General features: G+C 39.8%; 1 protein-coding gene across 5 annotated transcripts in view; it reads right to left on the bottom strand.

Moving 5' to 3' along the window:
• Positions 1 to 14,230, bottom strand: part of Col25a1 (collagen type XXV alpha 1 chain) — a 383,772-nt gene that overhangs the window by 32,278 nt on the left and 337,264 nt on the right. For all 5 annotated transcript variants that reach the window (XM_026784141.1, XM_026784143.1, XM_026784144.1 and 2 more), the window contains 5 exons: positions 8,381 to 8,404; positions 7,492 to 7,536; positions 3,600 to 3,644; positions 1,187 to 1,267; positions 68 to 130 (listed from right to left, as the gene is read on the bottom strand). In XM_026784141.1, coding sequence (XP_026639942.1) covers positions 68 to 130; positions 1,187 to 1,267; positions 3,600 to 3,644; positions 7,492 to 7,536; positions 8,381 to 8,404 — 258 coding nt within the window. The remainder of the gene's footprint in view (positions 1 to 67; positions 131 to 1,186; positions 1,268 to 3,599; positions 3,645 to 7,491; positions 7,537 to 8,380; positions 8,405 to 14,230) is intronic.

The following is a 14,230-nucleotide window of genomic DNA, read 5'->3' as shown; positions in this document are numbered from 1 at the left end:
GGCATCTGGCACAGGGGGATCTAGGCAGATGATATTCCCATGTGAAGGGTCAACCCCATGGACTTACAGAAGGACCCTGAGGCCCTGGCAACCCAGAGTCTCCTTTCTCTCCTTTTACTCCATTGGCACCCTACAAAGAACCAGGAAGCAGATTTAGCAGGAAAGTTATTTCCAAGGTCTAACAGACAACCGGACTTTGGCTGCCTTGAATTTTTATATTCTGCAGATCATACATAAGAAGTTTTATCTCCATGCACTTTAGTCCAAAGCGGTAAACATACTAAAATCCCTAGGATTATGAGTGCTATATAAAGCAAATTACAAAGTAAATAGAAACCAGGCTGAGCCTGATTTCACAGTATTAAATATACAGGATTATAAATGTTATTTTTTTTACGGTGTGCTCACTTTAAATAGCAAAGGTGAGACTTTGGTTCCACTGACATTTATCTATAGTTTCTTCTTTAAAAACAGGTTGAAGAAGTAGGCCTGGGGGCACAGGCCTGAGATCCTGGTACTAGAGAGACTGAGACAGAAAGATCAAATATTTAAGGTCGGCCTGTGTTTCAGAGTGTGTTCAAGGCAGCCTATGCAACTTTTTAACATAGAAAGTAAAAACAAAAGGATTTGAGATATAGCTCACTGGTAGAGGGGCTTGGTTGGCAAGTAAGGGGCCCTAGGTTCAATCATCAGTATTGGGCATAGGGTGGGAGAGGGTAGAGGGTAGGGAAACCTCTCTACTTTTTTTCCTTATATTTTCTATATTTCCCTAAAGTTTCAGAGACACAGTAAGTCGGGGGAATAAGCACTACCCCAAAGTATAGACACATAGACTAATCTATTCTTTAATGAATGGTTCTAAAGTTTTGAGATTTTGTGCTTTTTATATTTCTTTACTGTTGTTTACTTTATGATAATTACTTGACTATACATATTAAACTCAAATGGCCAATTCTATTTGCTTTATTACCTTCTTTTATTATGATTCAGGAAAGAAACCACTTACTTTTTAATTAATGTGGTTATACTTTAAAATTTTAGTGTCCCACTTGGAAAAACTAAGCAACGATACTTTGTTATTTCAAAAATGAAACCAGTTTGGAAACCCCTGGCTGGGAGTGCAGTTGAAGATACAATTCTTTCCTAGTCACTTATTTTAGCCAGAGCGTACAGAGTGTGAACATACCGGCAATCCAGGAAGTCCAATTCCTCCTTTTTCACCTGGCATCCCTGGGTCCCCCACATCTCCCTTGGCGCCTTTGAGACCCTGCAAGTGATAAGAGTCGGCAGGTGAGAAGCATAGTGACAACCTGATAGGCAGATCCCGGGGCCAATGGGATTCCAGATAAATCTGCCAAGCAGCGGGTGCAAGCTGAGAGGCTGATACCTTTTGTTTTCTAGTATTCTTCTTATAGCCCCCTACACTGGATCAATAATATTTCCCCATGCAACAGGATGGCGTTCTAGAGACTGCTTAAATACGAAAAACATGAAGTCGGTATTTGGCACGATTTCTCCTGGTTTCATAAGTTTGCTTGACAACTGATTGTATCCTACTAGCCCAAAAGACAATGTCATGACTGTAATTCTTAGCAGTACAGAAGACATGTGAACCAGGACTTAGTGTTGTTATAAGAACAAAGATCCAAGTAAAGGTTTCCAGTTCCACACAGCCCTTCCCACCTCTTTACTGTATGCATAAGCTCTCGCTGCCATCAGATGCCAGCACCGGTGTGCAATCAATGCTTTAACACACTCAGCTTGCGTGCGGTTCTCATGACATCTCTACATGTGAGCCAAATGCAGTTACTATTCTTTTAGAGTGAAGAGACAGATGTGTGGGTTTTGAATGCTAACAAATGTGAGTTATGGAACCCTAACACTGAAATTAATTAATATTTTTCAGCATTTTCATCCTGGCAACCTTGTGGCAATCTGACCAGATGGTCATGGTTACCATGGTAGGGGATTCACAAGCTGCACAGGCCTGTTCATCTTAGGAACAAGAACACATATTAATTTGTTAACCAGCTTTATACTGAGTTCAGAATCACGTACTGGGGGAGTGGGGTAGTACCAGCAAAGGTAAACAGACCCTGCTGGTCAATCAGCAAGATCATTTGGCTTTAGGGATCTTGTGACAGGGAAAAGCAACAAGGCCAATCCAAGAGGCTTAGTGGGAGAACAGGATCTTACAAGGACAATAGAGAAAAAAAATCCAACTATTGTATATATTGTATATTTAGGTACATTCAATATGTCATTATACACGTCTAATTTGTTATCTTTAATTACTAACGATGGGGAAAGGTTATTGTTCATGTGACCTCTGATTGCCATGGCAAATTGACTAAATTATCCTTTCTGTAATATTTGTTTAATGTGACATTATATGACCTCAATATCCAGCTCTGTTATCAAAAATAACTATTCTCCTAAAGTTCAGTATCTTTTTCATCTCATACTTTCTCCTGAAGAGTATATGGTTGACTTTGTAGATCAAGAATTCTTTTGATTTCTTATCCATTAATTCTAGGTATTTCTTGAATATATTCAACTGCATTTTTTTCCATTCTGTGTGTGGGCCTGAATATGACGATGGGCATCACATATGTGTTGGGGCCTGTGGAGGCCAGAGGGGGGCACCTGACATCCTGGAATTAGAGTGACAGGTGGTTGCGAGCTGCCTGCTGTGGATGTGGGGAACTGAACCCAGGTCCTCTGCAAGAGCAATGAATGCTTTCAACCAACAAGCCGTCTTTCCATCCCTTTTTTTTTTTTGAGAAAACAATGGAAGTCCATATAACCTCAAAGATTTTGAAACTAATCCTTGTGGTTTGATTCCTGATTCTGTCTGCTGCATTCTCTTAGCAAAACCCTGAAAAGGCAGGGATGCCAAGCTGCAGCCGACATGCCAAGTCCAGCCTAGGGACTGATTTTATTTATGTTGAATTAAAAAAAAGTAAGACATGTTTAAAGAAAAGGACTCATGAAAGAGATAATATGCACCCACAAAGCCTAAAGTATTTATATCGCATTTTACAGAAACGTTAGCAGCCTCTGTGTTGAGGATGCTCTGAAAGATATTGCTATAGTGGACAAAGCTACAGCGCTTCACTTTTGTCTGATTTTTCAAAAGTTCTAGAAAATCAGGGGAAATCACTAAACAGAAAATGGAGGCATTATCAAATGACTGTAGATCAGCCATGCTATTATTTATGAAAACTATGGCCATTGATTTTGATACTGAATTGCTTATATTCACTGAAAAAAAAAAAAAAACCAAAGTCAAACCTGAAGCTGTTTTTAACTAATGTAGTGATTTCAGAGTCTAGTTACTAGACTCTTTTAAGGCAGACTGACAGGTCAGTAGTATCAAGCACAAAGCAAGAGTAACACATAGCTTTACATTGCTACCAACAAAATTTTTATCTAATTTAAAACTAGTTGTATTTTTGGCTTTCAAGTGGAACAAATGATGGAAAAAAGAGAGGGCAAGCATCATCTATGAAAAGACATGACTTTTGGCTTTAAACCTATAGTAAACGTAGTGATCAATAATGGTGCTTTATATAACCATATAGATATTGGAAAATTACCTGTTCTCCATCAACTCCGGGAATTCCTGGAGATCCTTGCTCACCCTGACAAAATAAAAAGCGAGAACTTGCCTGCATTTATCATTGCTACAGAAGTCACGCTAGTTGGTAAAAGTACAGTTTGACTTTTAGCAAATGCATTTTAAGCCAAGAACATGCTGGTATAGTACATAGATCTATACTAAGTGAAGGGATGATCTTTGAGAACTGTGTGTAATAATACTCCTGGTAGCAAGTAGCGACTGTCTTCACCTTTCTTCCAGTGTCCCATTGGTTATATACAATTCAATGGCTGCCCACATTCTACAGCAACACTTCTATTACTGTGTTATTATTTTTTCCCATAAGGGAGGAATCAGTATGGATTCTCTAATTTTCAGTAACCATCAAAACGTAGCAGTCAAACCAAGAAAGACTAAAAGGCAAAGTCTGGTAAATTTATGGCAATATTTTAACTGGCATAATGTGAAATTTCATAATGGCTGTGAGTGTGCCCAGGCCAGAAAAGCACCACTGGAGGACCTAATAAATCAGATATCTTAATCCCCATGAAGTGACCCTCAGACCTTTTCCACTTCCTATACTCTGCTAGAAATGAAATAAATGAACTTTTAATAGTATGATTTATTAGCATGTTTGACAAACTCAGAATACAGAGATTTATTTTTTTAAATGGAAGATATTTAATTTAAAGGAAATCTAAACAACATGCGAGAGATTATTTAAACAATACATGTTTAGTCATTTTTTTTCCAGATTTGAAGGATAACAGAGCAAAAATCCTTTGAAAGGGAAGTCATTTTTTTTTATACCACTTAACTCTCCATGTGGATGGTATTACAAGCCCCAATTTACCCTGTGCTAAGTGTGAAGATGGTTCTTGGTGTGAGCAAGTCCCTCATGGAGGGGTTTTCCCAGGTGCTGCCCTGAGGCTGTGTTTTCTAGGAAGGGTTTTTTTGGTAATAGTGTAAAACCACAAAGTTCCATCCGCTAGAGTTCCCTTTCCTGGGGGGGGGGGGCTTTAAGAGCTGTAGACCACAGCATGAAACCTGAGCTTTCCCAGTGTTTAAGGAAGGCAGGATCTTGTGGTTTCAAAGCAATGAAATAAAAAAAAGGCCTTTCCTTTTATTTTCGGGTTTCCGGTTCTTTATGGCAGTAGCAAAGTTTATTTTGCCACAAACAAGTCTACTGAGGTTGGATGCACCCGGCTGAGTCCCGGCTTCATTCTGAGTCTGGATATCTGTCAACACTCCAGTCCAATTGCTATAGCTTTGCTGAACTGTTACCCTTACACATGTGGACCAGGGAGGCTAAAAGAACAACCAGATTCATAGGTCTTCCATCACTCAAGTGTGGTTTGTTAAGAGTTTTTCATGTGTGAAAAATGAAAACACCTTTTATTTGACACTGGAAGGAGAAATTCCAGGTGACTTAGGCCAGTGCCAGCCTGAGAACGCGGTGAGTCCGGAACTGGGGATAAGTCCTACGCTCGCCTCGGGGCATGCTGCGCTGGCTCAGAGTGACACACACCCACCTCAGTCATCCCAACTTCCTCAACAAGGGGTTATGGGAAGTATAAAGGCCTGTCATGTCACACGATATTAATGCTAAGACACGGGGATGGGCGGGCTGAAGATGACAGAATGGTGGGCAAGATGGGGAAGGGGCAGGTAGCGGGCAGGAACTGGATGCCTCTCTATTACCACATGTACCGATTTCCAGATGGTTACCATCTCCCTGTCTTTCTTCAGTTTCAACTCAAACCCATCTTGGACTTCCAGACTTAGAGGGCGTTCCTATGCATATCCACCCCGCGGACTCTTTTTTTACAAAAAGATTTATTTCTATGTGTATTTTTTTGCCTGCAGGTATGTCTTTGTGCCGTGTATGCCCCTGGTGTTCTCAGAGGTCAGGAGAGAGTGTCAGACACCCTGAGACTAGAGTAATAGATGGTTGTGAGCCACCATACGGGTGCTGGGAACGGAATCTGGGTTCTCTGGATAGAGCAGTCGATGCTCTTAACCACTGAGCCATCATACCCTAGCCCTCATCCCACACACTCTTAAGCAGAGCGCTTACTCTATTAGCGACCATGCCTTTAGGAGCCTGTCTCACACTCTGGGTTCTATGTTCTTACTGGTATCTTACAGGTTCGCATTGCAGGTTCAAAACCACATCAGGGAGTGAAGGTTCATCATTACCTCCTGGGCAACGGAATTAACAAGTGGTCATAAGCGGGAAGATGGAGGGTTTAGTGAGACAGCGTTTTTAGCTGGGTAGCCCTTTTCATTTCTTTAAATCAAAACATGGCTGCCTTTGCTAGGCCTCAGAGCTGCGGAGATATCTTAGAAGCCTTGTGGGAAATGAAATATGTATTTAGCTTTGGGGAAAATTCTGCTCCTTGAGATTTCGTTATGAGAGGAGATGAAGCAAGAAATTTCATTGGGTTTGACGCTACACGAAGGACCAGAGAGTCGCCAGGGTTTCTTCTATGTCTAGCCCAGATCAATAGACTGTTAAGGAGAGGGATCCATGCAGAGGCTCATCAAAGAGAAGCACATTGAATGACTGTGGCCTATTTGGTGTGTGCTTTCAGGGACAAGACTATGTAGAAAGCTAGTTTAAAAAGTTCCATATCATACATTAATGTTATACGTGGAAGATGATTCTGTTACACAAAAATATTTTGGTAATTAGGATCTATGCCCCGAATACATCTCACAAGGACAAGAACCTCAGAAATAGTTTACTTTATGGTCTTTCAATAGAGAAATAAACTTCTCTAACACTGAACATTTATTTTTAAGCATCCAGAGAAAGCACAAAAGCTGACGTGTGCATGAATGTGTGTGTGTGTGTGTGTGTGTGTGTGTGTGTATGACAGGCCCAGCAAATAAACCAACCTAAGAAGCATAAATAAAAAATGAATTTCGAAACCACTTGAATCTCCTACAAGAATCCAATGATGAAAGTCATATTTCAACACGCGTAGCTTAGCTCTGCAAAGCCAGAATCCCTGGACATGTGTTAATTGATCAAACATGGTGGAATGACAAAGCTTTAGTTTGGGGGCGGGGGAGTAAAGCTAATACCACCAACAAAGCTGATGTATAATCCAGGATGTTTCGGACTTTGCTGTTTGTGGTCAGTACGCTTCACTCAACAAAACGTGTGGCAGAAAGTCTGAATGCATGTAACAAAGAGAAGGCGTGTAAAACGTCTCAAGAATGACTCCTAAACCTGCCAGTCACTCATGAATGCATCATGGGAAGCCTCTCCTTGTTTTCCTCTTACAAAAGAATTGGAAAAAAAATAGTCTTTCTTAGTGGCAAGAGTAAACGTGCATTAATTCTCACTTGTTTGAATATTTATCCTTTCCTCTAAGATGTGTGGATTACTTCTTTACCTTTATAACTTCTGTGAAACTTAAGCTTTTCTTGATTTTTTTTTTGGTTTTTTTCGAGACAGGGTTTCTCTGTGGCTTTGGAGCCTGTCCTGGAACTAGCTCTGTAGACCAGGCTGGCCTCGAACTCACAGAGATCCGCCTGCCTCTGCCTCCCGAGTGCTGGGATTAAAGGCGTGAGCCACCACCGCCCGGCCTTTTCTTGTTTATCTCTCTGTACTTTCCTAAATCTGTGTCACTCCATTTCCCTCCCTCTTCCCTCATTTTCCCTCCTTCCTTTGGAGCTCTCCTTCTTCCTTTACTGGAGACTCCAATACTGTTTCTTTGTCCTTTCAAACAGGGTTTCTGGCCTTGCTTCTCCAGGAATTTGGAAGACATATTTTATAAAGACATACATTCTTAAATAAATAAAATGGCATAAAATAAATAAAACAAAAATGGCATCTCTGCACTGTACGTGATAAGGAGAGACAAGTAAGGAAGGATAACCTTTGGCCCTTGTAGTCCTTGAGGTCCAGGAGGTCCAGGGGGGCCCTGAATCAAGACAAGACACAGTTGGAAAAACATAGCAAATATACATGTTAAAATTTCAGACTTTAAAAATAACAAGCACACCACACAGCCCCATCTTCTATTGTCATCAAGTATGCCTAGATATTGACTTTCAGTGGGGCAATATTTCATCAGTTTCATGATGATAACTGCCAATTAGAGTTCTGAACTGTCGGCACACTCTCCAAGTCACCGTACTACAGAAAAAAGCTTTGGATTTGACAAGACAGTTGAAATTGCTGCCCTCTGTTCTGCCCACAACTTCTTGTGACTGATCTGATGTCACCTTCCACCCTTAGCCATCTACTTCAAAGGCTTTGATTTCTTATCCTTCCTTCCTCCTTCCTTCCTTCCTTCCTTCCTTCCTTCCTTCTTTTCTTTCTCTTCTTTTTTCTTTCCTTCCCCTTCCTCCCTCCCTCCTTCCCTCCCCCCCACCTTTCTTTATGTAGTCCTGTCTGTCTTGGAATTTGCTCTGTAGACCAGGCTGGCTTTGACCTTACAGAGATCCAGCTGTCACTGGGTTGAGAGTGCTGGGATTAAGGGTGTGCATCACCATGCTCTGCCAAAGCTTTGATTTCTAAGCCACAAAAGATCAAACTACCTTATTCACAGGAGGTTAAAGTCTTAGAAAATGTAATATTTTTTTGGACTTTCCCACAGAACAGACAGTAATTTAACTAATGTCAAATGTTTTTAAAAGGTTAATAACATAAACATAAAGTAAACACCAGATCAAACCAATTGCTACATTAGTACTATCTTGACCTGCATGCATCCATACTAAATTCAAAGTCACGAACCACAGAGATCATGCAAAAGGAGTTACCGTGACAGTTAAGGTGGTAATCCTCTGTTGGGAAAATGGATCAACAAAGACAAGAGTTACCTATTTTGTGTGTCAAAATAAAGTGACAGATTTCTGAAAAAAAAATCCACTTCTAAAATATATTTTGGCAAGTTAAATGTCTTTTAAATAACAGAGAAGCTACAGCAAAGATAATATCCTATCTTCAAAATGTCATACCTATAAAGGGTTTGGAAACATTCTTAGAATTTTATTTTAAAATTATAAGAAAACAAGGCATAAAAATTTTCATTTGCCTGATTTTTAAAAATTGACATAATTAAAAAATTATATAGTTAAGTACATATAGTATATATAAGTATATAGAAGTGCTAAGGGTTGGTCAGTCTGATTGTGAACTGTGAAATTTGTTATTGGTAAAAGCTCCATTCTAGATAGGATTCGATTAGGGAAAAGAAAAGCATCTTTCTTCCCTTACTCTGTTGTTCAGTTTTTACATTATAATTGACCTCTTCTTATGTGCTATAACCAAAGAAACTGACATTGAGCTAATCTAGTTTGTTGAAGTGATAAATCCTTTAACAAAATATATAGTCTCCAAGCATGGACTTCTAAAACGTGATTTCTGTTCTGTGATTTTTGTTATGTATTTAATATTTTATCATTTACATTTTGTGCCAAGAGCTCCACATGGCTTATTGAAGCAATAGAAAGGAGTCATTTCTCATTCAGGGCTTTTGGTTACAGAGAGGCATTGTCTGGTGATATGTAAACCTGAGGGGTCGTTTTTAATACCATCCCTTTGTGTTCCAATCTCTGATTCAAACCTTTGGTGCCATTTTTATCATTGTTGTTGTAAAAAAAAATTAACTTTCACATTATCTATTTTACTCTAAATATTTTGATGATTCTTTAGCGACATAGTCACTAATGTCTGTTTGAAAACCCTGTGCTTATATATGTGCTAATGACTCAAGCTTGTATTGTATGATAATAGCAGTCAATGTGATTACAGTTTTAGATCATGCAGTAAAAAAGTTTGATGTTTGAGACAAAGGGAAAATGTCAATAATCTAAGAGCAAGTTCTTATATCTTCCCCACAATTAGATGTCATCAGCTGTATACAATACAAAGTAATTCTTATGCTGTTTTAAAGAGGTTTCTCTTGACACCACAGTTAGATTTATAGCCATGAGAAAGCTATTTTGCTCCTAGGATGTAAATTAGTCATTTACCAAAACAAAGAAATTATAGAGTCAAAAGAATTTCTTCACCATTGCCCTTCAATCATGTATTCTATTTTTAACTAGAAAGCATAATTAATAACTTTTATGAAGGTCAGCAGTTTTACAATTTGAATTCTCTCAGACTGTCTAACAGGGTCATATACGAATTCACATCCTTCCATAAATAGACACGTCTCACTTGTCCTTTTTCTTTAAAATGTTAATGCTATCATTTAAAAAAAATAACGAGCTGCATAATGAAAGACTATCATTAGTGGCAAATGAGCTACCAGAGGAAGCAGAAATGATGTACCAGCAGCTGCTTGGGAGCCCTCAACATTGTCAAGGTTCTGTTGCAGCTCAGAAGGGAGCAGTGGTCACAAAAGTCAGCTAAGTTCACCAGCACACCACTTTGACCTCCTGTGCAGTTCACAAAGTCGTCCTACGAGGTTGGCTCTTCGACGTTAAGGCTACATCACCCCAGCTGGACTCCCTTGTGAACACCAGTAATGATTCGGAAACCAGAATGTTTGAAAGGGATGGAGAAAGACATGCTACTCCAGTGAGACATGGTCTGAAATGGGAGGTGGGAGCTAGCTGTAAACGTCCATCTTGTGCTTTATGGTTCATTTGGGGACGTATGTATGAAAATCCTGCCCAGATTATAGGTTATTCTTCTTCACTTTTCATGATGATGGGAACTTAAACTTCCCTTTACAGAAGCAGACCATTACAGAAAGCCACAACTCATCAAATTGCAGAGACCAAGTGACCATGATGGTGACTCAGCCCCAAATGATACATATATAACCCAATTCTTTCACTTTAAGGCTCAGCGAGCAAATAACAACGAAGAGGGGACAGAAAGATTCTGAGAGGCAGAGGCCCTGGAAGCCGTCTGTGGAACTGTTCTTTCTAGCTATGACAGGGAAGCAGAACCTGTGAAATGTCAACAGCATGGCTGCCTGAACATGACCTGAGCAATTCCAGTGGTTGACAGTCCACTGAAGAAGGGAGAGAGATCCCAGGGCCCTCCTCTCCCAGATGAGGCAAGCCATGAACAACTTTCAGGAGAGTAAGAGTTAGCATTCCCCAGGAACACACCCTGCTCTGGGACAATCTTTGTACACTGTCAATATGTATTACTCTCATTGGTTAATAAAGAGCTGACTGGGCAGGATGAGACTGGGTGAAAGAGCCAGCCTAGGACGACGCTGGGAAGAAGAAGGGTGGAGTCTCAGGAGTTGTGAGCAAGGTGCAGAGGAAGACAGAGACAAACATGGTATACTGAGATAATGAGAGCCATGTGGTAGAACATAGACAGAAATAAGGGTGAATTAAAGTTGTAAGAATTAGTAACAAGTCCAAGCTACCGACTGAGTATTTATAATTATTGTTAAATCTCTGTGGTTACTTGGGAGTGGCTGGTGGGACAGAGCTGACCGGTGATCCCAAGAAAAAACTCTGTCTATACCCCCCTCCTAAGTGGTTCTCCTATACCAAGGGATCAACAGGCTGTATTTATATTCATTCCTTTATAGGTAACAATAATGGTTAAAAAGAAGAGGCTGTGAATTTGGGAGGGTGTTGGAGGGGCTGGAAAAAGAGAAGAAAGGGAAAATGATGCCAGGGTTTTAAGCATATAAAATGAATCATGATCACAGTAAAGTCAGTGTTACGGGTAAAAAATCTTTAAATCTGACCTAGGAAACAGCTGTTTTATTGTTAATTGTGAATCTGGAGCTACCTGGAATCAACACAAAAGGCTAAGGCAATGCTTACGCAAACCACATTCTCTTTTCTTTCCATGGATCAACCTAATCTAACCATCTTTCCAACAGAATAGACACAAAGGAGAGATCTGGAAGCAAGAACATAGATAGCACATGTTGGTGTGGGAAATGTGGATGTTTCCCTATGGGGAAGATGAGAATGGGAAGTCTGGGGAGTGCTGGGCAGGGCGAGAAGCTGGGTCAGAGCAGTTGAGGTAAATTCTCTTTTATGTTGCTTGGTGTCAAAAAGAAAAATCATGAGATGTGTTAGGTTTTTATTTTATGCCATAACTTCAGCTCCAGTCAAAAGAATGCAATCAGCAGTTTGTTATAAGTCTAAATTTTCTCATTCAACTATAAATGAATGGGTGAAAATTATAAATATTAAATTCAGAATGTCAATTATCTTAGGTACATAATACGCATTGTCCTTCAACTATTTTATCTCCCACACTGGATACTGGATACAGAGAAGCATCCAATTAAACTAGCATTGATTTTTTTAAATAATCTGAACTATTTCATAGTATTACATAGTTCTAGTGTGAAATTGCAACTGTAATAATTCATACCCATGCAGTCATTCTAGAGTGTTAGACAAAATGTTTTTTAAAGGGCACAATAATAAAATAAGCATCATCTATCATGGGTTAGAAATTGGGGAGAATAAATGTTTATCAGTTCTTCCTCTAATGCCTTTCTGACTTAATTGATTGATCTCATTAAAGACTCTTAATCCACTAGAGTACTATGTTGGGAGGATGATGAACAAATAGACCTCAACTGAAAAATGACTCTAAATTCTTTATAAACACAGCATATGGTTGACCCAACTGTAATATATCATGAGGTTTGGAGACAGTATAAAGTCATTGACGATGATGGATATTAACTGGATACTGTTTACAGGCGCATAGAACACAAGATGGGAAAAATAAAAAGACCCTGGAGGTGTGTATCCATTCATTTCAAGGAACAGCTGTCAGATGTCTTTTCCAAAATGTACAGAGCTTTCAGGAACTTCAGTAGAAGGCATTCAGGAGCTCTTGAAAACCACCCTAAGGATAACACTGCATTTTATGAGCTCTCACATTTTGCAGACAAGGTTAGTGAAGCATAAATATAGTGATTTCCCTAAAATGACCCCGCTCCTAAGTGGTAGAGGGAAGAGTGAAACAGAAATGTCCACTTCAGTGTAAGTGTAGCCCATATGCCTCTTCATGCAAAAAATGCTTTAAAAACCCTTCAAAACACTGTAGAAAATGCCAGTAATATGGAAGCATTTCTTGGCAGAGTAGAGAGTGGGTGCCCTTGTGATAGCTTAGATGAGAAATGTCCCCCATGGCCTGATGTATTTGATTCTTGGTCCCCAGTTGGTGGCACTGTATGGGAAGGTTAAAAAAACCTTTCCTAATGGTGGAGCCTTTAGGAGGAAGTACATCACTAGAGGAGGGCTTTGAGAGTTTATAGCCCAGCCCAGCCCACCAGCATCGCTGTTCTCCCTCTCATTCCTGGGTATGGACACAACACTAATAGCCACTGTCCTCCTCTTCGTCCATACTGTCATTGCTTTCACCATTTCTACCGTGTCTGCTCTATCGTGATGGATGCCATTCCCCTGGAACTATAAGCTAAAAGTTTCCCTCTAAGCATGGTTTTTTTTTGGGGGGGAGGGGTCAGGTCGTCTACACAGCACAGAAAGTAATTAGAGCACCTTTTCCAGGTGGAGCGAAGACCTATAGGGCACTGGAAGTAGTTTCAGTGAAATGTATAACTTTGCTAATAAATTTTGAGAGCTGTCCCTGTTTTACTATGTAAGTAAGAATTTTGAAAACATGTGGGTCCAAAAAAGCCTGCTTGTTCCTTGTCTCTGACCTTCCATATATAATTACAAACTTGTAGGGGGAAAGGAAGACATTCAGAAAGTTGGCTCAAGAATTTGACAAGAACCCTAAGGTTACTGTTTATGTTTAAGCCACTTGTAATGAGGAATGCTAAATCAGTCAGTTGGCTGAATACACCATCCGATGCACATTTGTCCAAATAGAAAAGATAGAAATACAAAAGGCCAGTAGTGGTAAGTAGCAAAGCCCACAGAAAAGTACAGGTCTATGAAAATTAGAGCACACTGATGAAATCATGAGGCTAGAAATATTAAAACAGATGTAAAATAGAGGGACTCAAAGTATCTAGTTTGTTTTTAAGCCAAGCAATGGTTTGTACATAGAAAGAACAGTCATTCATCCAACCACTAAATGCTAACTGTTCGTTGCACATTCACAAGTCCAGGCAATACAAACATAAGACATATTTTCTGTTACCAAGAAACTTACAATATAGTAATGGAAAACTAAAATTAATTATGTGATTAGAGAGAAATCACATGTCGCACTATTGGCCCCTGACTTTGAGGAAGAAGTCAGCTGGTGACAGCAGTAAGTTTATGGATCAGATTCAATGAACAAAAGAAAGGAAAACCAATACGATGATCCTAGGCAAAGGAGATTTGTAAAGATATGATAGAAAGGACTATTTCATAGGAAATACAGAAAGTCTCCTGGCAGAAACAATAGTGCTAGGGAGCCTTAACTGATGACAGATGGAGGAGTTTGGTCTTGATTGAGTAGACAACAAGTACTCTTGGAGAGATTTGAGGAAATCAGAGCAATCAAAGTAATGATAGCTTATGAAACGTCAGCCTTAGAGACGTACACTGGTTAGATCAGAGGGGCCAGAAGACACCAGGGAGGCAGCATTGGCCACAGGACCGGTACAGGATTAGACAGGAAATCACCAGGATGTGGATGTATATTTTGGAGTGGACAGAATGAGCAGTGTTGAGATGTGTTTTGAGAAAGCTCCTGGCATGACA

The sequence above is a fragment of the Microtus ochrogaster genome, chromosome 21, assembly GCF_000317375.1.
Source record: "Microtus ochrogaster isolate Prairie Vole_2 chromosome 21, MicOch1.0, whole genome shotgun sequence".
In the NCBI taxonomy this organism is placed as follows: Eukaryota; Metazoa; Chordata; class Mammalia; order Rodentia; family Cricetidae; genus Microtus; species Microtus ochrogaster.
Note: the sequence above shows the minus strand (reverse complement) of the source record. Positions and strands in the feature narration are given on the sequence as shown.